This window comes from Bos javanicus, chromosome 29, assembly GCF_032452875.1.
Source record: "Bos javanicus breed banteng chromosome 29, ARS-OSU_banteng_1.0, whole genome shotgun sequence".
NCBI lineage: Eukaryota > Metazoa > Chordata > Mammalia > Artiodactyla > Bovidae > Bos > Bos javanicus.
In genome coordinates, this window is record NC_083896.1 from 29,321,930 (window position 1) to 29,342,949 (window position 21,020).

A 21,020-nucleotide genomic window follows, 5' to 3' on the forward strand; every position below is an offset into this window, starting at 1 on the left:
ATTTCAAAACAAGGAGTATTACCAGAGATGAAGGATATTTCAGGGCTTCCCTAGTGGCTCAGGAGTAAAGAATCTACCTGCCAATGCAGGAGACACAGGAAGGTTTGATCCTTGGTCCAGGAGGATCCCACACACCGCAGAGCAACTGAGTCAGTGCGCCACAACTATTGATCCTGTGCTCTAGAGCCCATGCTCTGTAACAGGAGAAGCCACTGCAGTGAGAAGCCCACGCGCCACATACAGAGAATAGCCCCTGCTATCTGCAGCTAAAGAAAACCCCGCACAGCAATGAAGACCCAGCACAGCCAAAAATAGGTAAATAAATAAAATTAAAAGACATATCATAATGATAAAAGGGTCAATCAGGAATATACAACAATAATAAAAGTGTGTGTAATTAATAACAGATCTTCAAAATATGTACAACAAAAACTAACAGAACTAAAGAAACAGACAAATCCATGATTTAATATTAATAATTGGAGATTTTAACACTTCTTTCTTGATGACTGATAAAACAAAGAGACAAAAAAATCAGGATATAGGACAGTCCAACAGCACCATAAACCACCTTAATCCAGTTGACCTGTACAAACATCACAACCGATTGCAAAATAGGCATTCTTCTCAATGGCACACGGTACATTCACCAAGATACAACATACGCTTGGTCATACATCAGTCTCAGTACATTTTAAAAGATTTATTTGTACAGATTTTGTTCTCTGACTAAATTAGAAATCAATGACAAAATGATATCTATAAACATTTTTCTAAGTAACCCATGGGACAAAGAAGAAAGCACAAGAGAAAAGTGTAAAATATTCTGAACTGAATGATAATGAAAACACACCATATTAAAACTGCGGATTCAGTTGAGGCAATGCTTAAAACTTTCCTGTTTTAAGATGCTGTGTTATGACTATGGTCTGAATGTTTGTGTCCTCCCAACACGTATGTTGAAATCCTAGCCCCTAGTGTGATGGCATTAGGAAGTAGGGCCTTGGGGAGGTGCGGAGGAGGGTGGGACCCTCGTGAATGGGTCTGTATTCCTATCAAAGAGGCTCCCAGAGCTCCCTTGCACAATGTGTCCTGTGAGGACACAGCCAGAAGTTGGCAGTCTTCAAGCTGGAAGAGGCCCTTTAACAGAACCAACCGTTCTAGCACCCTGATTGTGGATATCCAGCCTCCCTAACAGTGAGAAGTAAATTTCTATTGTTCATAAGCCATCCAGTCTGTGGTACTTTGTAGCCCAAATGGAACAAAATCATTTTTTCTAAGTTTGAAATAGGATCTAAGCTCCCACCTTTGTTGCTGCTTTTAGTCAGTAAGTCGTGTCCGACTCTTTGTGACCCCATGGACTGTAGTCGGCCAGGCTCCTCTGCTCACGGAATTTCCCAGGCAAGAACACTGGAGTGGGTTGCCATTTCCTTCTCAAGGTATTTTCCTGACTTAGAAGTCAAACCCGAGTCTCTTGCATTGGCAGGCAGATTCTCTACTGCTGAGCCACCAAGGAAGCCACAGGCTCCCATCTTAGAAGCTTAAAGAAACGCACGGTGAAGTAAAACCCTAGTTTAAGCACAAAGAAGGGTACAGTAAAGGTAAGGGAAGAAATAAACAAACCAGAAAATGAAAAACAACAAAGGAAAAAAACCAGAAGTGGTTCCCTGGGAAAATTAATAAAAGTGATAAACTCATAAATAAACTGATGCAGTGGGGGTGAGGGGAAGGGACAGAAGGAGAGAGAAAACACAAATCAACAATATCTGTAATAAAAAAGGGAACATCACTCTAGCTCTTATTAACATTGAAAGAATAAGAGAATATCAGAAAGAACTTTGTGATCAGTACATTCAATGACTTAGATTAAATGAATAAATTCCTTGAAAAACACAATTTACCAAAATTAAAGAAAATCAGCAAGAAATGGAAAATCTGAATAGCCTTATATCTATTAAAGAAATTAAATCGGTAATCAAAAACTTTCACAGAAAAAAAAAAACAACTTTCACAGAGAAGGATGGTTTCACTGGTGTAGTCAATCAAACATTTAAGGAAGAAATAATACCAGCATAACAGAAACTTTTTCAGAAAAGAGAATAAAAATTTCTAACTCATTTTATGACATTACAAGAGAAGAAAACTAAAAGAGTCCTATGAACATAGAAGCAAAAATCCTTAATAAAATGTTAACAAGGGACTTCTCTGGTGGCACAGTGGATAAGAGTCTGCCTGCCAGTGCAGGCGACACGGGTTTGATCCCTGGTCCAGGAGAATGCCACACACCACGGAGCAACTACATCCACGCACTGCAGCTCCTGAGCCTGAGCACCTACAGCTTGTGCTTTACAACAGGAGAAGCCACTGCACTAAGAAGCCTGCACACCACCACGAAGGGTAGCCCCTGCTCTTCACAGCTAGAGAAAGCCCACGCACGCAGCAGTGGAGACCCAGTGCAGTGACTCATTACATTAACATAAAGAATTGATCTATACACACAAATTGTTCCATAGACTTAACACGATCACAGTTGAACTTCTGGCAAGTTTGTTTGTACAAATTTATCAGGTGATTCCAAAATTTATATGGAAATGCAAAGGACCTAAAATAGCCAAAGCAACTTTGAAAAAACAGAACAAAGTGGAAAGACATATGCTTTCTATCAAGACGTTACCATAAAGCTACAGTAACAAAGACAGTAGAGTATTGGCACTCAGATAGATGCATGATCGAGAATTCAGAAATAGGTCCGCACATTTAGGTCAACTGATTTTCAACAAAGATGCCAAGACAATCAAATATGAAAAAGATACTATTCCAATGAATTGTATTGAAACAACTAGATAGCCATACCCATGCACAAAAAATGAACCCTGACCTAGCCTAACACCGTATACAGAAACTAACTTGAAATGGATCATAAATCATATAAAAGCTAAAACTACACAACTTCTAGGAGAAAAGAAAAAATCTTAGTGATGTTGGGCTTGGCAATTTCTTAAATACTACATGAGAAGTACAAGCTGTTTTAAAACCGAATAAATTGGATTTTGTCTCATTTAAAAGAACATTTTCTTTTCAAAAGATAATGTTAAGAAAGTTCTAACTTTCTTAGACAAGAAAAAAATATTCACAAAACATACAACAAACAAAGGATCTGTATCTAGAATGTATGTGTTAAATTAATTAAACAAAGAGACCATTAGGCTAAGGTGACTTCAATGCTTCAGGAGGTTTCTAAGCAAAGCAAAACCAAAACCCCCAATGCCTCAAAGTTAAGAATCAAACCAAAGGACAACCACTCACAAACAGCCAATCAGATTTTCCCAAATAATACAACCACTCAAACTAGAGCCAATCAACTTATTTCCTTCCTTTGCTTCCACCTCTTCTCTGTAAAAGTCCTTCCTCTGACTTCTGTGGGCGGAGCACTCTTAACCACTTTGGGTTTGGCACTGTCAGATTTCAACAGATTTTTGCTCAAATAAACTGTCAAAGATTTAATATGCTTCATTTTATCTTTTAACATGAGGAACTCGAACATCTCCATAATAACACAAACAGCCCACTAAGAAAACGGGCAAAAGATTTAAACAGGCACTTCACCAAAGAGGATATACATGAAAGGATGCTCAACATCATATATTATCAGGGAAATGCAAATTAAAATCAAAATAAGATGCTGCTCTATACCCACTCAAATGACTAAAATCAAAAAGGCTGTGCATGCCAAGGGTTGGTGGGGTAATTTGAGTTCTAAACTGGAACACAGTTTGGCAGTTCCTTAAAAAGTGAAACATACACTTACAATATGACCCAATCATTTCCCTCATAGAATTTTATCCAAGAAAAACAGAGACATATGTCCACAAAAAGACTTACACCGGAATGTTCATAATAGCTTTATTTGCAATATTCAAAGGCTGGAAACAACCCAAATGTCCATTAACAGGTGAATGAATAGGAAAATAATGGTATATCCATATAATGGAATACTACTCAGCAATAGAAAGGAATGAATGTAGATACATGCAATAAAATGAATGAATATCTAGATAATTACACTGAATTTTTAAAAAAAAAGACAAAAAGAGTGCATGCTTCATGATTCTATTTATACAAAATTCTAAAAAATGCAAACTGATCTACAGTGACAAAATCAGGTCGCCTGAAGATAGGGGGTGGAAGGAAGAGCGATGGACATGTAGACATGCTTCCTATCTTGCTTAATATCTTGTGGTGATGGTCTCACAGACAAACATAAGAAACATAAGTCAAAACCTAGCAAACTGCACAGTTCAACATGTGCCGTTCACTGCATGCCAATTATTCTTCAGTAAAGCTGTGAGTTTAATCTCAAGAGCGCAAGGTTGATTTAACATTTGAAAATCAATTCATGTAATTCATCACATTGACATAAGAAAGGAAAAAACCATATAATCATCTCAATAGAGGCAGAAAACAGAAACAGTTTGTCTTCAGAGAAATAACAAGAAAGCATCCCACAAGTGAAAGTCATGAGCTTCCAGGTTGAAAGGGCCCACGGAGTATAAAGCAGGATGGATGAAAAAAACACAGCTCACTCTAAGGCACATTACTGTAAAAGAAATGAGAAAGGAAAAAGAGAATATCCTCAAAGCTTCTAAAGAGAACCAAAAGAGAGTCACATATAAAAGACAAAGAATCAGAATGGATTTGGGGTTTCTCAATAGTGACTGAAAGCTGCAAGATAAGAGAATGGTACTATGCAATTTTAAGTAAATATTCCTTTGCAACCTAAAATAACTCTATCAAGTCAAATTCTCAGTCACATGTATGACAGGAAAATAAAAACACGCTCATCTATTCTAACAAATACATTCCTTCCACCCTTTCTTAAGAATATACTGAATTTATTTTCACTAGAACAAGAGAATACACCCAGAAACATAAAAATATGGCAATCAGGACAGGAGAGAGAGGCAAGAAGAATTCCCAAGACAAGAGCTGTGCACTAGATCTGGAATACAACCATATTCGTTTAGAGAAGAAAGATAGAGGGTACTAATTTTGATTTTTTAAAATTAATTTTAAAAATTAAAAGATTATCTGATTTTAAAAATATATATATGAGATTTAGAGTTCACTCAGAATTTGGAGTTGAACTAATGATAGATGTACAGGAAACTAAGCAAATGAAAACCAAGGCAATTTTTCACTCCGAGTTAAGACAGGAAGTATTTTTTTCAAAAACTCCATGATTCAGCAACAAAGAGTATTTACTCAGTTATACTCGTATTTACATATCCTCTTCCCGTCTCGCTCAGTCCTGTCCGACTCTTTCTGACCCCACGGACTGTAGCCCACCAGGTTCCCCTGTCCATGGGATTCTCCAGGCAAGAATACTGGAGTGGGCAGCTGCTCCCTTCTCCAGGGGATCTTCCTGACCCAGGGATCAAGCCCAGCACTCTCGCATTGGACACAGATTCTTTACCATTTGAACCATCAGGAAGCCCAGTATCTATACATAAGATTGATTTAACGATAAATTGGTGACAAGAGGGAAGGCCAAATGGGAGTATTTGAGGTGATGCAAAAGAATTAAATCTTCTCTTCCATAATAGATAACAAACAAAATTGCTTTTTTAAATAATCAAAGAAATAGCAATATAAAAGTGTTATTTAGGAAACTGTAGATGCCTGACCAAAAAATAACTAAAAACAGCAGATGCGGCTGCCTCTGTGGAACAGGGAAAGGTAAGTCAGGGGCTGCTGTATGTATTTTTTGTTGTCTCCTATTATTTTAAAAGCATGATTTGACTTTTAAAATTACTTACATGTGTTACTTTAATTTTATAAAAGCAAAAATGACCCTCTTTGCAGTCATAACCCTACAGCTTCTATTTCATTAAATTGGTTATAGTCACAAGGACAAGCATGAACAAGTTTGAAAGCAAATATAACTGATCCTTGGCAATGAACTAAGCAGAAGTAGAGAGAAGAGGACTTGGCAGAGAGAGAGGCCGACCAGCCGTGGGGACACTGCATGCCAAGGGTGTTTGGTCACCATGTTTTACAGAAGGAATACAGAGCATGGGTAACATAGCAAGTGATTTAAACTGAGGTCAGTGAAAAGGGCTTCTGCTGTAATGAACACAGATAATAAAGGAGGCTGAAATAAAACAGCCTTAATCCATCCATTATTGCTACCCCGTCCTTTTCCGTGGGTTAGATAGAGAAAACTCTATGAGGAGATCAAGATCATCTTTCGCAGGGTCACTCAGTTTCCCCTGAAATATTAACCCTTTTAAGGGAAATCTGCAAGTGAGGATAAATTAGAGTCCTTTCGAAGGGGAGGTTATCTTATATATTTTTTGGCTAAATCCACAAAATGAGTTAGAAAGGTGACAAAGGAGATAATAAAGCAAAATCTGCCTTTTGCACACGACAGGCCTGATTTCATCTCAGTGATGAGGTTTACTCTATTACTGCTTATCTTCTCCTTTGCATTTTGGGTAAGGACTCAACACTATCCATATAAGCACTGCAAGAGGAAAAAAAGCACTCAGGAGTTCAAAACAGCACCTGAGACATCCTATATCCATGCTAAGTAGGATTGTAGCAAATCTCTGAGATTCAAAGTCTATTTTGCCCAGTAAATGAAGCCTCAAGGTTCTGGGTATTTTGAATAGCTAATCATTAGAAGAGTTAGAAAGGCTATATAGAGCCAGCTTTCAACAAATCAACTGATTGCTGATCTCTCTGCTGTGATATTTTGGGCAGTGGTCTACAGAAATATCGCCTGGTAAGGGAAATCTGGTTCTTGCCCTTCCCTGGACTCAATCCTGGAGCACCTAGAAAGATCAGATCCACCTCCCTCCCTCGTTTGCCGAGCCCACAGAATCGTGACAGCACTTCTTGATAGGGAATTGTCAGATCTGCTTTGCAGCTAAAACTAGAAAACTAAGCAGAGTAGAATGAGGCTTTGAGCAAGGACAGAGCCATTATATGATTTAGTAATACTTTTCTACACGTATATTCAGCTAGGAGGGACATTTTGGAGCTCCTGTAACCTATGCAAATCAACTCAAAACAAGTATTCCCTTTTCTGCTTTTTTCAGAAGCCAGTAGGCTACCTTCTTCTTTGGTGTCAGTAACCACAGACTGTGACTCAGGTCCAGTCATGTGCATGCCTGGTTGGTTGAGTTTCATAAAGAATTCCTCCTAGAGGGTTAGAGGGAGGCCCAAGAGGGAAGGGATATATATACATGTAGTTGATTCATTCTGCTGTACAGCAGAAACTAACACAACATTGTAAAGCGATTATATGCCAACAAAAATTATATGGAAAAAAAAAAAAAAGAATTGCTCTCTATTGCATGACGACCTCTTTATTATCTGGGCCCCAATCGTGGCCATTAGCCAGGCCCTGAGCTTGTCACAAGCCTGTCAATACTGCTTTTTTCAACTTTTTATTTTATATTGGAGTATGAAAGTGAAAGTGAAGTCACTCAGTCGTGTCCGACTCTTTGCGAACCGTGGACTGTAGCCCACCAAGCTCCTCCGTCCATGGGATTCTCCAGGCAAGAATACTAGAGTGGGTTGCCATTTCCTTCTCCAGGGGATCTCCCTAACCCAGGGACTGAACCCAGGTCTCCCACATTGCAGGCAGACGCTTTAACCTCTGCGCCATATAGGAGTATAGCCAATTAATAATGTTGTGATAGCCTCAGGTGGACAGCAAAGGAATTCAGCCATGTATGTTGTCAATACTGTTTTTTGATGGGACTGAACTGTTCATTTTAGATGGTAAACCCTGATTTTTTTTTTTAACCATCATTGTTTGAACACAAAAGAAGCCTGTGATACTCACCCTCCTGTCTTACTTCAGATCACCTAATTCTGCACATTGAGGACAGAGATGAGCAACAGAAGTGACCTGCATTTACACTATTTTACAATCATTCCATTCACCTCATATACCCTGGATGCCCTCCTTCATCTTACTTTTCACTTCCTCCACAATCCCTGCCTTCCCAGCAATGATGTTGAGCTTCATTACATAATGGGGAAGACTGCTGAGTTACTGGGTGCTTTTTTTTTTTAATTTTTTTTAAACTGGAATCCACAGCTCCTCAAGCCCTGTTAAGTTAGGGGCCCCAGAGGTACCTCGGTGTCAGAGTTGTTGCCGTTTAGAGCCTCCATGTTTGGGTCCCTCCAGTCTTCTGAGAGTGAAGGGATGTAATTGTCTGTCAGAGCATCCCAAACCCTGGAAACAAAGAGAAGCTCTCATTAGCGCACATCTGTGGCCTGGCCCCGCCTGGAGGAAGGAAGAGCTAGGCCGGGGGAGGAGAGAGGCTTCTGTGCGTGCCAGGCTGAGATCATCTGCCTTCCAGCATGTAGGAGTGAAGCAGCTTAAAAACTGAATTTCAGGCACTACCAGGAGAGAAGGAGCCAAGGGAATGGACCCTAGCCAGGAACTTCAGGGCCAAAAAAAAAAAAAAGGAGGAATTTCTCATCATTGAGATACCAATGGTAGCGTCTACAATTAAAACACCACTGGCAATAAAGAAACTACTCCAGAACTAAATCTGCCCCTCAACCAAATGGCTCCTGTCCCATGAATCTAAGAAATGTCCATGTTTCCTTTCTTATGGGCAGAGAAGAATGAGAGGAAGAGGAAGGAAGAGAGAGACAGACTGATCTGGGCAGATTTTCTGGCTGAATCTCATTAAGAACAAGGTCATCGTCTGGTTTATTGATACAGCTGACCCTTGAACAACACGAGTTTAAACTGTGAGCATCCACTTAAATGTGGATATTTTTCCAAGGAATATTGTAGTACCAATATTTTCATTTCACAGATATTTATATTAACTAAAAAGTACGGGGGAAAGTTTGTGTTAGTTTAGAGATCACAATATGTGGAATCAAAAGAACTAGGGTTTGAGTCCTGATTCTCTTCAAACTATTTCAGCTTCCTGCCCTTGTCATTTATCAGTTCCTTTGTTTTTGAGGCATAAATAGCAGAAAAATGCACTTCGTAAGGGGTAAGTACCCCTAATCCCCCTTGTTGTTCAAGGGTTAACTGTATTTCAGTTTCAGATGCCTACAATCCAGTCAGGAATTAACTCCTTGACCCCTAATGGAGGTAAGGGGATGATGCCAATGTTATTAAGCTTCTTATTACCCAAAATGTTCTGGGGATCCCAGGGTGGCACAACAGTCCTCTAGGAATGCAGAGTTTAAGGTGCCCTGTCTCCATCACAGAGACTCTAAGGAAAATATATGAAAGGAATATGAAACACACCAGTGCCTACTCAATTAGTTTTTAGTGGGGGGAGATGGGGTCCCCTTTATTATATTTTTTTAAAAATTTTCTGATAGGTACATTATAAAAAAGGATATTCTACAATTCTTTTTGTTTAACTCACAATTTCAGAAAGGTTTTCTTGGGGAAAAAAGTGGGAAGGGGATTGGGAAAAATCCTGAAGTCACAAACTTTCACACACAGGAAAATAAATAAATCAGTTAACAGCAAGAGTTCATGTAAATCAGTAAACCAAGCTCCTAAAACAACACTCTCCATGGAAGTCAGCAGCACTTGAGTTAATATGAAGTAATGAAATAATGAGGGCTCGATGCAATCTCCTGCAGATGCCTGTGCACATCAAACAGGACTGATACCTGTGAAACAAGTGCAAGAAGGGATATTTTATTTAGCTATACAAATATAAGGAAATAGCCATTTAAAAACAAGCAAATATGTACACAAATGGATCAAATCAAAACATGACAAAGTATGGTTTAAGATGCTGAAAAGATAAGTGTACATTATATATATATATAGCAAATATATAGATATATAAACAAGTAGATATGTGTGTGTGTGTGTGTGTGTGTATATATATATATGTCAGAGCACAGACACTTGAAATCAGATACATAAAATGAGGGAGGGGAGTGTTCTTAACATATATAGAATATGGAATGTATAATATACAAGTATATAAACAGGGAGATTTTCCTAATGTACAATGCACACAATTTGGTGATGAAACAAAAGCAATCAGGAAAACACAACTTAATGGCACTGCTTTGGCTCTCCACCGATTCATTTTTTCCCCTACAATTATAAGGAAGCACTTCCACAGAGCTCATCAAGTGTTCCTTAGACATTCATTCAGCAGGACTGTCTACATCTTAAACATGGGTGACAGTCCAGCCTCCATCAAGCACTATTAGAGCGTCAGTAATCCAGCCTAATTCTAAATCCAAGTCTTGTTAGCACTCGAACGCCAAGGAGCAAACACGATTTGCTGCCTTCAAGACAAACGTCCCAGCACCACACCCACCAGGAAGATCAACAGACAAACCCTCCGAGCATCGTGGCGTTACACTCAGAATGAACGGCATGCGTGCAGGCACTGACCTTGAAGTCTGACCCTGCAGCAAGTGCCTGGAAAACTGTTTCAGCAAAGCCCAAAACAGGCAGGAGCCTTCTGTGCCTCTCCTAGATAGGGTGGAAGCTGGGACCTTGAATGGGGGACTACACACTTTCCAATGACCTTGAAACTGTTTACATCTTTAAAGTGACACATGAAGATGCTCTAAAATCATTTAGGGCAGCAACTTTTCTCGCCTGAGCCTTCACTGACAGACCCTGGATTTCATCTTCTAGTTCTAGATTTTTAGTGACAATTCCCTAAACCTTTATCTCCTTGGGATTTCAAGGCATCCTTGTTCTCTTTCAAGTTTTCTTCTTCCTTTCTCACAGACATATTTTTTATCCTTTGAGGTTATAAGCAACCTTTAATAGAATGACTCATTGTCATCATTTGCACGCCTTCCCATATTCATTCAGTGCTCGTTTAACAATAATTACCATAGCAGCCAACCTTACTGAGCAATTACTAAACACAAGCCAGGTACTATCCTAAACTCTCTATGTGGATCAATTCACTCATTCCTCACAGTAACACTGTAAAGCAGATGCAGAGGAAAAAAACACTGAAACACAGAGAAGTTAATTAATCAAAATTCACACAGTAATAACAGAGGTAGGATATGAACCCAGGCAATACAGTTATTACAGCCTATATTCCTACCCACTTGACTATTCCAATTCTTTATAAATTTTATGATTCTCGTGAGCATCAGAACATATGCCAAGTTAAAAATCACAACCGAGAACAGCAGGGCAGCAGCCGCCTCTGTGTGAAAGGTCTATAACTGCATTATTCTGGACATGGTGCTTTCATCAATCTGTGAAAGGAGAACTGGCAAGGTCAGCAGGGGTACACGCCTGCTTTCTGTTTAGATCTCCAGCCCAGGGAAGGTTAAATGGAAGGCAAAGGCAGGCACACTGGCAGGCACGAAGCCCCGGGAACCAAGAGAGGCCTGGGAGGGGAAAACACAAAGCTTTCTGGAGGGAGAGAATGGGTTAGACTTTTGTCCCCAGAGAGGTTGTCCATCCTATCCTAAGCAGGATCCTTGGGAAGAGATGTATTCCCTGTCAGAAGTACCCTGGGTGGACTGTAGAATTCCACTTCCTGAGAGGAATCCTCCTGTTTACTCTTATCTTAGGGAAAGGAGACTTTGAAAGCTATCCACTACTATCTTTCATCAAAAAAACTCAGATTAAACAAGTTCCCACAATTCTCGTTATTATGCTGTCATGACACCTGAAATCCAGTTTGTTCCCTCATGCATGCTCAGTTGCTTCAGTCGTGTCCGACTCTTTGCAACCCATGGACTGTAGCCTATCAGGCTCCCACGTCTTGGAATTCTCCAAGCAAGAAAACGGAATTGGTTTGCCATTTCCTACTACAGGGGATCTTCCCGACCCAGGGATTGAATTCGACTCTCTTATGTCTCCTGAATTGGCAGACAGGCTCTTTACCACTATGCCACCTTTCCTCAGTCCCTATAATAATAGAAATGCCTTTTCAAGTGCATATTTTATATCTTGGGCTTACATGGTTGCAGGAGACTTGGGTTCGATCCCTGGGTAGGGAAGATTCCCTGGAGAAGGAAATGGTAACCTGCTCCAGTATTCTTGCCTGGGAATGCCATGGACAGAGAAGCCTGGAGGGCTACAGTCCATGGGGTGGCAAAAGAGTAGGACAGAACTTAATGACTGAGCACACACATATACCTGTAGAAATGACAAAACTGTCTTTTACCGTGGAGGGCTAGGGATTGGAAAGAGATGCTAGCAGAGGATGAGCAAAGCGAATAGAATTTATTGGACAAGTGAAAGTGAAGGTCACTCAGTCGTGTCCAGCTGTTTGCAACCCCATGGACTATACAGTCCATGGAATTCTCCAGGCCAGAATACTGGAGTGGGTAGCCTTTTCTGACTCCAGGGGATCTTCCCAACCCAGAGATTGAACCTAGGTCTCTCTCACTGCAGACGGATTCTTTACCAGCTGAGCCATAAGGGAAGTTGGACAAGACATGCACACTAAAATCTGGGTCTGAAACTGGCAACATAGCCATCAAGGCTACCTCAATCCTGCTGCACATACACACACCCATATACATATTCCTGACCCGATGGTAGACAGGGTAAGGTGCTCATTAGAATTCCAGCTTGGTAACATCTCTTAGGCTGTACTGCCTTCATCCATTGTTTTATCGGTTTCAAGTCAGGCCAATATCCACACTTAGATGTGTGTTAACATGAGTACACTTTTGCTGTTAACGCTTATGAATTACGAATTATTAACACACCAATGACCTTGAACAACTTTTTAGATTCTTTCAAATGCTTCAAAAGAATCCACACTATGTCTGCCTTCCATATGGGGAAACAGAACCTCTGAGAAGAGAACTAACTTTCTTAAAAACCACAGCTATCTGTCGACTTTCCCTATCTGATTATTTAGGATTTACTTGTCTTCAAGTTAAAGCATGGCTGACTACAATCTGTTTACTTATCATGGGAACTTGATTTTTAACATGACCCCCTGGTGGCTCAGACGGTAAAGCATCTGCCTGCAATGCGGGAGACCCGGATTCGATTCTTGGATCAGGAAGATCCCCTGGAAAAGGAAATGGCAATCCACTCCAGCACTCTTGCCTGGAAAATCCCATGGATGGAGGGGCCTGATAGGCTACAGTCCATGGGGTCGCAAAGAGTCGGACACGACTGAGCGACTTCACTTTCACTTCACTTTTAACTCAGTAATTCTATTGGAGGAACAGGAAACTCAGTGTTCTCATATATTTGGCCCCTCTGTCACTAGGGGCCTTGTAAGAGGACAGACAGGGAAACCCAGAGAAGTAGGAAGTGGGGTGAAGGCTGACCATTCCCACTCGGTAGGCCTCCAGGTTGGATCTCTTATGACAAAGAAAGGGTGAGTCTACATATGCAGAGAAGAGATTCTGGAGTATTTTCTAAATTTAAAAAAGTGAAAATACATTTTCATACAGATTGACTCTCTTTTAATGACTTCCATGCCCTGACAAGGCAGAGATAAGTTGATATCTCAGCCAATTCTCTTTGAGCCAAATAGTTACAAATGAAAACTTTGGGATTTCCCTGCCCATCCAGTGGTTAAGACTCTGTGCATCCAATGCAGGTGGTCCAGTTTTGATTCTTAGTCGAGGAAATAAAATCCCACCTGCCACATGGCAGGGCTAAGAACAAGAAAAGAAAAAAAACCAAAACTTCAAAGGGAATCACTCCCCCTGCTTTCTGATTTGTGCTATCTTTCAGGAGGAGCCTGGTGGGCTACATTCCATGGGGTCGCAAAGAGTTGGACACCACTGAGCGACTTCACTCACTCACTCACTCAGGAGATTACTTTGGCTAAGAATTTCATTGTTTTTGTTTGAAGCTTCCATTATGTAGTTCTAACCCATCCAAAAGACTTGCAATTCATTGGCAGATGAAACCTCTAACTACCAAATCCTACCAAGTTTATTAGAACAAGAAGGCTGGGCTTAGGAGACTATTAACCAGGTTGGATATTAAATTATCTTTTTCTTTTACCCCATCATAATATTACAGTTGAAATAGCTGGATGGGTGTCTATAAAACAAACTGTATAATTTGATTCAAATTTTTTCTTTTCTTTTTTTTTTTTTGATTCAAATTTTTAAGCAGTAAAGCTTTAGATATGTATGAAACACACGCTGAATGCCCAGAGAGCACAGTATTACAATTTCTCTCCCCAGATTCTTCCCACCACACTATCCCCACATCATATTTTACCTCTAAAGAATTATTCAGCTTTCAGTCATTTAGCTGAGCAGTCAATGAAGGAGGCAAGTCAGAGAAATCAGGATAAGGCCAATAATCCCATGTGATGGTAATTCACACTGAGTGGCCTCTGCTAATGTACTAGAAAAGGGTAAGGACCTGGTTGTTGAACCTCTGTCCTTAGTGAGGCAGAGGGGGGTTTAGACAAGGAGACATGATCTATTGGAAGCAAAGGAATTTTCAGAGCACAGCCTGGGTGAGGTGAGAAATGAGGTTCTTAGCCAGTCTTTAGCCCTGCTGCATCGAAACTGAGCTCCAAGGTTCCAAAGATGAGCACCATCACAGTCAACTAGACTTAAGCGATGAGCCCAAGGTCACACAGGGAGTGAGAGTGTAAAAATGGCAGTTCATAGTGTTTCTAGTCCATCGTGCACTGCAGTGAACTATGGTCAAAAAAGCTCTGTATTATAATAAAGCCCCAGAACCATTCTTTTATGACCTCGAGGAGTTGACTAAATTGTAACAGGCTCCGAATCTAAAAAATCAGTTTGAAACTTAAAATTGAATTGAAACATGAAGCCCACAGTCACAGTATTGGTCACCAGAGTGAAATGTCCTTTGTGATCGTACCTTCAGGCTAGCATTAATTAAAAAGAAAAGGAAATGCATTACATGTACCTATGAGGCTAGCTATTATTGCTCATCCAGGTCATTCAATATTCACTCAAAAAACATGATTTGATCACTTACTACATACCACGCACTGTGTCAGATACTGGAGACAGAACAGCGAGTAAGGCAGACAGACAGCCCTAATATTCACAGAGATACAATCTCAGTAGTTTTCCAATAAGCAACTATCTGCCAAATATAATCAGGTTCAATCTTGTAGTGCAGAGGTTCCCAGTCTTTTTGGCACCAGGGACCAATTTTGTACAAGACAATTTCTCCACAGACCGAGAGTAGGGAGGATGGTTTGGGGATGACAAACGCATTTCATTTACTGTGTACTTTATCTCCAATCTAATGCCACCGCTGACCTGACAAGAGGTACCAGTCCACAGCCTGTAGGATGGGGACCCCTGCTGTAGAAGGGGTCTTCTTCCCCCACTTACTTATGGGCAACTTTTCCCCCCAAGTACATAAAAAAGAGAAACGCAAAGTGCAGTTGCTCTTTTGGCTGAAACTTCCACTACCAACTACTCGACATTTCCTGTGTGATCCCTAAAGAATAGTTGATGCATATTTATCCCTATCGGGAATTTATGCCTATTTTTACTAAATACCCCAAACACCTTCTTTAATTCATACAACAAACACCCTCTTCTCTTTCTAGTCCCTCCTTGAACAGCACTTTTCTCAAATCTCTGTTCCTGACTTCTGTTAACACCCTGCTAAGTCACTTCAGTCGTGTCCAACTCTGTGTGACTCCATAGACGGCAGCCCACCAGGCTCCCCCACCCCTGGGATTCTCCAGGCAAGAACGCTGGAGTGGGTTGCCATTTCCTTCTCCAATGCACGAAAGTGAAAAGTGAAAGTGAGGTCGCTCAGTCGTGTCCAACTCTTAGCGACCCCATGGACTGCAGCCCACCAGGCTCCTCCGTCCATGGGATTTTCCAGGCTAGAGTACTGGAGTGGGGTGCCATTGCCTTCTCCGGTTAAGACCCTGGAATGTGACTATTAAGTGACACAGGGAATACTCAAAAGCCACTTCACCTGCTTATCATCTTTACTTTGTCCAGGGTAATTCCCCAATCTCTTGGTTCAATGTTCATGCTTTCTTATTTGTACTTAACTTTTGCAGATTATCTTTCCAGTCCTGAGGGGGTGTAAACAACTTGGAGATTTTCACAGTTCTGGTGTTTTGTAAAGCAAATTGTTTCAACAACATAGTTCCTCTTAGTTCATTTTTTTTCTTGCCCTTATCTCTAATATCTGGATGGATTATTACGATATAAAGAAAGCTGAAAATAGACAGACCCCCAAATTTCCCATGCTCCTGAATTTTGATTTTGTATCTAAGGAAATCTCTTTCCTAAAAATACTTTATTCCTTTGTGGTTTCAACTTAAGAAAACTCTACAGGTGACTGTAAAGGGATATAAGGGAACAAGGTGAGCAGTTACCAGGGTGCGGTCTCACTGATACAAAAATATAAGTAATATGCCATAAACCCACGGACAGAAACTCGTTCTATGTCAGTGAGCCCCAGACCCCAGGGCTCTAATCTGAGACAACAGAGAACAACTGAGACGCCTTACTCCTCATCCTGCAGGGTCTCCTCCTCCTCTTGAATCTGGAACTGGTTCTTCACAGGAGCTAGGTTCTCGGTCTTGGCGTTGTAGTTCCGAAAGCAGACGTTGAGCTTCTCATCAAATTCATTCACCAGGTCCTCCATGGACTTGAAGCTGATGATTTCAGAAGAAAAATTCTCCAGCTCAGATAGGGAGGGGTCCTCGAGATGGTGGGGAGACGAGCCATAGAAACACCGGGGCTTCTCCTCAGGGTCTTCCGAGCAGCAGGGCCGAAGGTCCTCAAATTCTTCATCCAAACTCACCAGTGGGGCCTCCATCCTTGCACAGCAATCAGAAAACTGCAACGTTCAGGATTCGTTTATCTGGAAGAAATAGACACGGTAATGTGAGTTTGGACTGGGCTTTTATGCCAGCTCTGTTGAGGAGCCACAATCACTTATTACATAATCACTCATTACTCTCAGCCCCTAAAAACAAAGATCCTGCTTTACTGGCTCCATTGTCTGTGCTTCCTCACTATTATACCCTTAACGAGTGCGAATGTCATTATCAGTGTGAATAATGCTAACTTAATAAGCATGCATTTTGGAGACACACCTGCTTTCCATTCCCTGCCCCCAAAAACAAAGCCTAACTTTAACAAAGGTTAAGGATGCAGCCCACCTAGACCAGCCTGCCTAGGTGTGCATCTGCTCACGCCTCAGCTCCTGCCCAGCTGTAATCGTAGCAGTAATTTAACTTCTCTCTGCTCCTCTTTTATTCTCCTTAAGACAGAAATAATAGCAGGACCTACCTCAAAGGGCTGTCCTAAAGGTTAAAGGAGTAAACACAGGTAAGTGCCTAGAACAGTGCCTGGGAGATAATAAACATCGATGTTGTTCAATTTATGTTCTTTGTATTATGATGGTGATGATTAACATAGGTCTACATCCTTAACCATGTGCTCTCAAAACTGGAGGTTTGTGGGACTTCTCTGCTGGTCCAGTGGCTAAGACTACATGCACTCCCAAGGCAGGAGGCGTGGTTTGATCCCTGGTCAGGGAACTAGATCCCACATGCCAAAACTAAGAGTCTGCGTGCTGCAACTAAGACCCGGCACAGCCAAATAAGCAATTTTTTTTAATTTTAATAAATATTGAAAAGGAACTTCCCTGGTGGCCCAGTAGTTGAGACTCCACACTTCCAACGCAGGGGGAATGGGTCTGATTCCTGGTCAGGGAACTAAGATTCCACACGTAGTACAGCACAGCCAAAACAAATAAATAACCTGGAAGTTTTCCATTACTTATTTGGTGGCAAAACCTGCCATGACCTAAACTCATGTGGCAACTAAACCTGATCTACATGCTTACAGAGCTGTTTATGGTTTTAATGTATCCCATTTAGTGTGTTTTGCTGCAGAAATTTTAATTTTTTTTTTAAATTATAGAGATGGCTGCCCATCCCCAGCCCCCAAGGGATGATATGCAGAATATGCACTCTATTACTGCATTCCAAAACCTGAGATCATCTCAATTCTGAAACATGCCTGGCCCCAGGGGTTTTGGACAGGGCTTCATGGACCTGGGTAGTACTACTCTCATCAATAAACGGTGGACTAATAGAGCACTAATACAGACTTTCATACAAGTACCTGAGTTTTCTCCAGACACACAGCTTACGTCTGGAACTAGAAGAGTGGATTAGTGACCTGTAAGAGAGAGACCCAACTACCCGTGTCCTCCAAAGCCAGACTCCACAGCCACCTGGGGCACCGCACCCCAGAAGGCTGTACATTCAGGCCTCCCTTTATTTCCCAATAGCTCCGGGCCTTCAGCTGTGATTTATCCATCCGTATGTATACAACCAAGCCCTTCCCCAATTTTAATTTAAATTCCTCGAGGACATGAACATCCTCTGGATACCCTCCACGGTTTCTAGCACACACGGCCTGCGGCAAGGTAATCAATCAATGTGTGCTCACTGACAAATGATCTTCCGTCCCCCTCACAGAGTTTTCATTTTCCACTGCAGGCTGCACAAGCTTATTGTCTATCATGCCCTTCTCTACCTACTCCGTTTCCTTCCCTGGAACACAGCAAGGCAACCAAACTTCTATCTCTTATCTGTGTGGTGACGGATCCAGTCAGATGCTTAAACTGGAACCACTACCCAAGGAGAAGCAAACAGAGAGCAAAAACATCCTCCACCCCTACCTTTAAAACTAAAATTCTACATAAGCAGGGCAGATGGCATGCCAGGTGAGGACCTGGACAGTTCTTCCTGGGATTTTACTGGGATTGAGTCAGTTACCACCACATCTCAACAAAACACATTCTGAGTATTTATGGTTTGCAAAGGCAACGTGATTAAGACCTCAAAATACAAAAAGATACAAAAGCAGTATGACAGCTTAGAAAGAACACAGGGTCAAGAGTCAACAGACCTGCCAATGTCTGACTGAGTAAGAAGTACTGTGGGTCTTGATTTCCTCAACTGTTAAAATGAAAGTGTTGGTATAGAGCTAACACTTTTGGAAGTCACTTTTAATAAGATATTAACATAATAATTTAACTGTATATTTGAATATTATAGTTCAATCCAATATATCCAAAATATTACCATTTAAATATCTAATCCAAATTTTTAAATATTAATGAGACATTTGACACTATGTTTTCATACTAAGTCTTCAAAATATACTGTGTATTTTACATTCACACTGTGTCTCCATTTGGACCAAATTGCAAGTGTCCAACAGCCACGTATGGCTAGTGGCTACCATATCGGACACCCCAACTATTAAATAATACACAACTAGTTGCCAGTCAGAGGTTCCTCGCCTATGGTCAACAGACTCCTGAGGGTTCTTTGAATATACCACACTTCATTTTTTGCATTTAAAAGCATATTTCAGGGAATTCTCTGGTGGTCCAGTGGTTAAGACGGTGAGTTTCCACTACGGGGGGCACAGGTTTGATCCCTGGTTGGGGCACTAAGATTCCACATGCTTCTCAATGTGGCCAAAAAAAAAAAAAAGAAGAGAGATAAAATCATATTCTGAGAAAGATCCCAAAGCGCTCCTCTACATTGCTAAAGTGGCTCATCGCACAAAAAAGATTAGGAATCCCTGAGTGCCAAAAGAGTGAGTTTAGAAAAGATCACTCAGCATGACAGAAATTAGGGAAAGGTTTACAGACGAGAGATTTGTGTTGAAAGAGCCCCAGGTTCCCATCCTGGTCCTATCACTTCCCAGCTTTGAGACTCTGGGCAAATTATAAACCTCTTTGACTTCATTTCCTCATCTGTAAAATGGGGTTTACAATAGTACTTATATTGGAGGTTGCTTTGTGCAATAAATGAGACAATCTTTGAAGTGTTACTCACAATGTATGGAATACATGAAGTGTCCAAAAATGTCAACAATATTAGGAAAGCAAAGATAGTTACATGAAAATGTGAGATGACAGTGCTTCAAGTAAAATAAAAACTACCCTTGCCAAGATATTCCCTGTGTGATGCTTCAGAATGCTTATCAAAAGAGAGAACTATCGCTGAATGAATGTTATCATGCTTTTTACTAAGGCACTCCTGCTATTTTCAATTCATGTGGTCAAAGCTTCTCAGATCACTGGTTCCATTTCAGCAAGACATGAAAGCTAACCAGCTTGTATTCCAAATATTCACACTTTCTTTAAATCTGTACTCTTCCTGGAGGGGACAAGGGAGCTGGCATGAGAAGGTATACCAAGGAGGATGCTGATTGCAAACAACAGAATCTATCCCATCAACCAGTAACAAGAGGGCAATCCAATCAGAATCTAAGACTACAATTGAGTTTTGAGTGACAGCAACAAGCAAGATTGTTCTAAAAGCACCTGTCCTCAGCACAGGCTCTAGAGAAAATGGATTCACCTAGAAGATTATAAAAGAAGAAATGGATATCACCACTCACTCTGGAGTTCAGAAACATGATCACTGGAAAACTCTCAATATAGCCTTATTTCTTTTCATCAACTCATTTGCTCCCCAAGCGCCAAGAAGGTCTGCATGATTGACCAGCTGCGGATGAAGCTAAAATTGAAAGCACTTGACACCCAAACTGAGCCCAGATTTTGTAGAAAGAGCCCAGGCTGTGGCAGAGGAGATGAGAGGCAAGCATCTGGCCCACCTCAGCTTCAAGGAGGGCTCCCTGAATTGGGGCTGGCCATCCTTCTTAAACGGTGCCCCTTCTCTCCTCCTTTTCCTCTTCTCTCTTAGTGGAGTGCCTCTGCCCCCAAATAAGATGTCCTACTCTTGTATCTTGGCAAGCTCATGCCTGTCTTCAGTCACAGCTCATTTCAGAAGCTTCCTTCCCTTAAAGCTGGGGTGAATTCAATTGAGCATTTATCCTCCTCCTCTGTACTTCCAAAATCAACTTGAAGAAACAGAAAAATGAAGAATGGCAGAAAAAAAGGACTCATAGGAGGGTGGTCTTGTCTTTTTCTCTTTATCATAGAACGAGAGTGCAGGACTACAGTTTGCTTATGTCCTATTCCGTTTATTTAGGCTCCCAAGAGATGGTGTAATTTGGAAAAGAAAGGACCGCGGGGAGCTTAA

The 21,020-nt window shown here is 41.0% G+C and overlaps 1 protein-coding gene across 7 annotated transcripts in view; it reads right to left on the reverse strand.

Annotated features, from left to right (window-relative positions):
• FEZ1 (fasciculation and elongation protein zeta 1) overlaps nucleotides 1-21,020 on the reverse strand; it is a 42,898-nt gene that overhangs the window by 20,070 nt on the left and 1,808 nt on the right. For 5 of the 7 annotated variants that reach the window (XM_061406337.1, XM_061406331.1, XM_061406336.1 and 2 more), the window contains exons 2-3: nucleotides 16,449-16,804; nucleotides 8,149-8,248 (exon numbers count right to left, since the gene is read on the reverse strand). In XM_061406337.1, coding sequence (XP_061262321.1) covers nucleotides 8,149-8,248; nucleotides 16,449-16,759 — 411 coding nt within the window. In that variant the 5' untranslated portion in view covers nucleotides 16,760-16,804. Of the gene's footprint in view, nucleotides 1-8,148; nucleotides 8,249-16,448; nucleotides 16,805-19,264; nucleotides 19,432-21,020 lie in introns of all 7 variants that reach the window. The other 2 variants (XM_061406332.1, XM_061406333.1) reach the window with 1 other exon arrangement.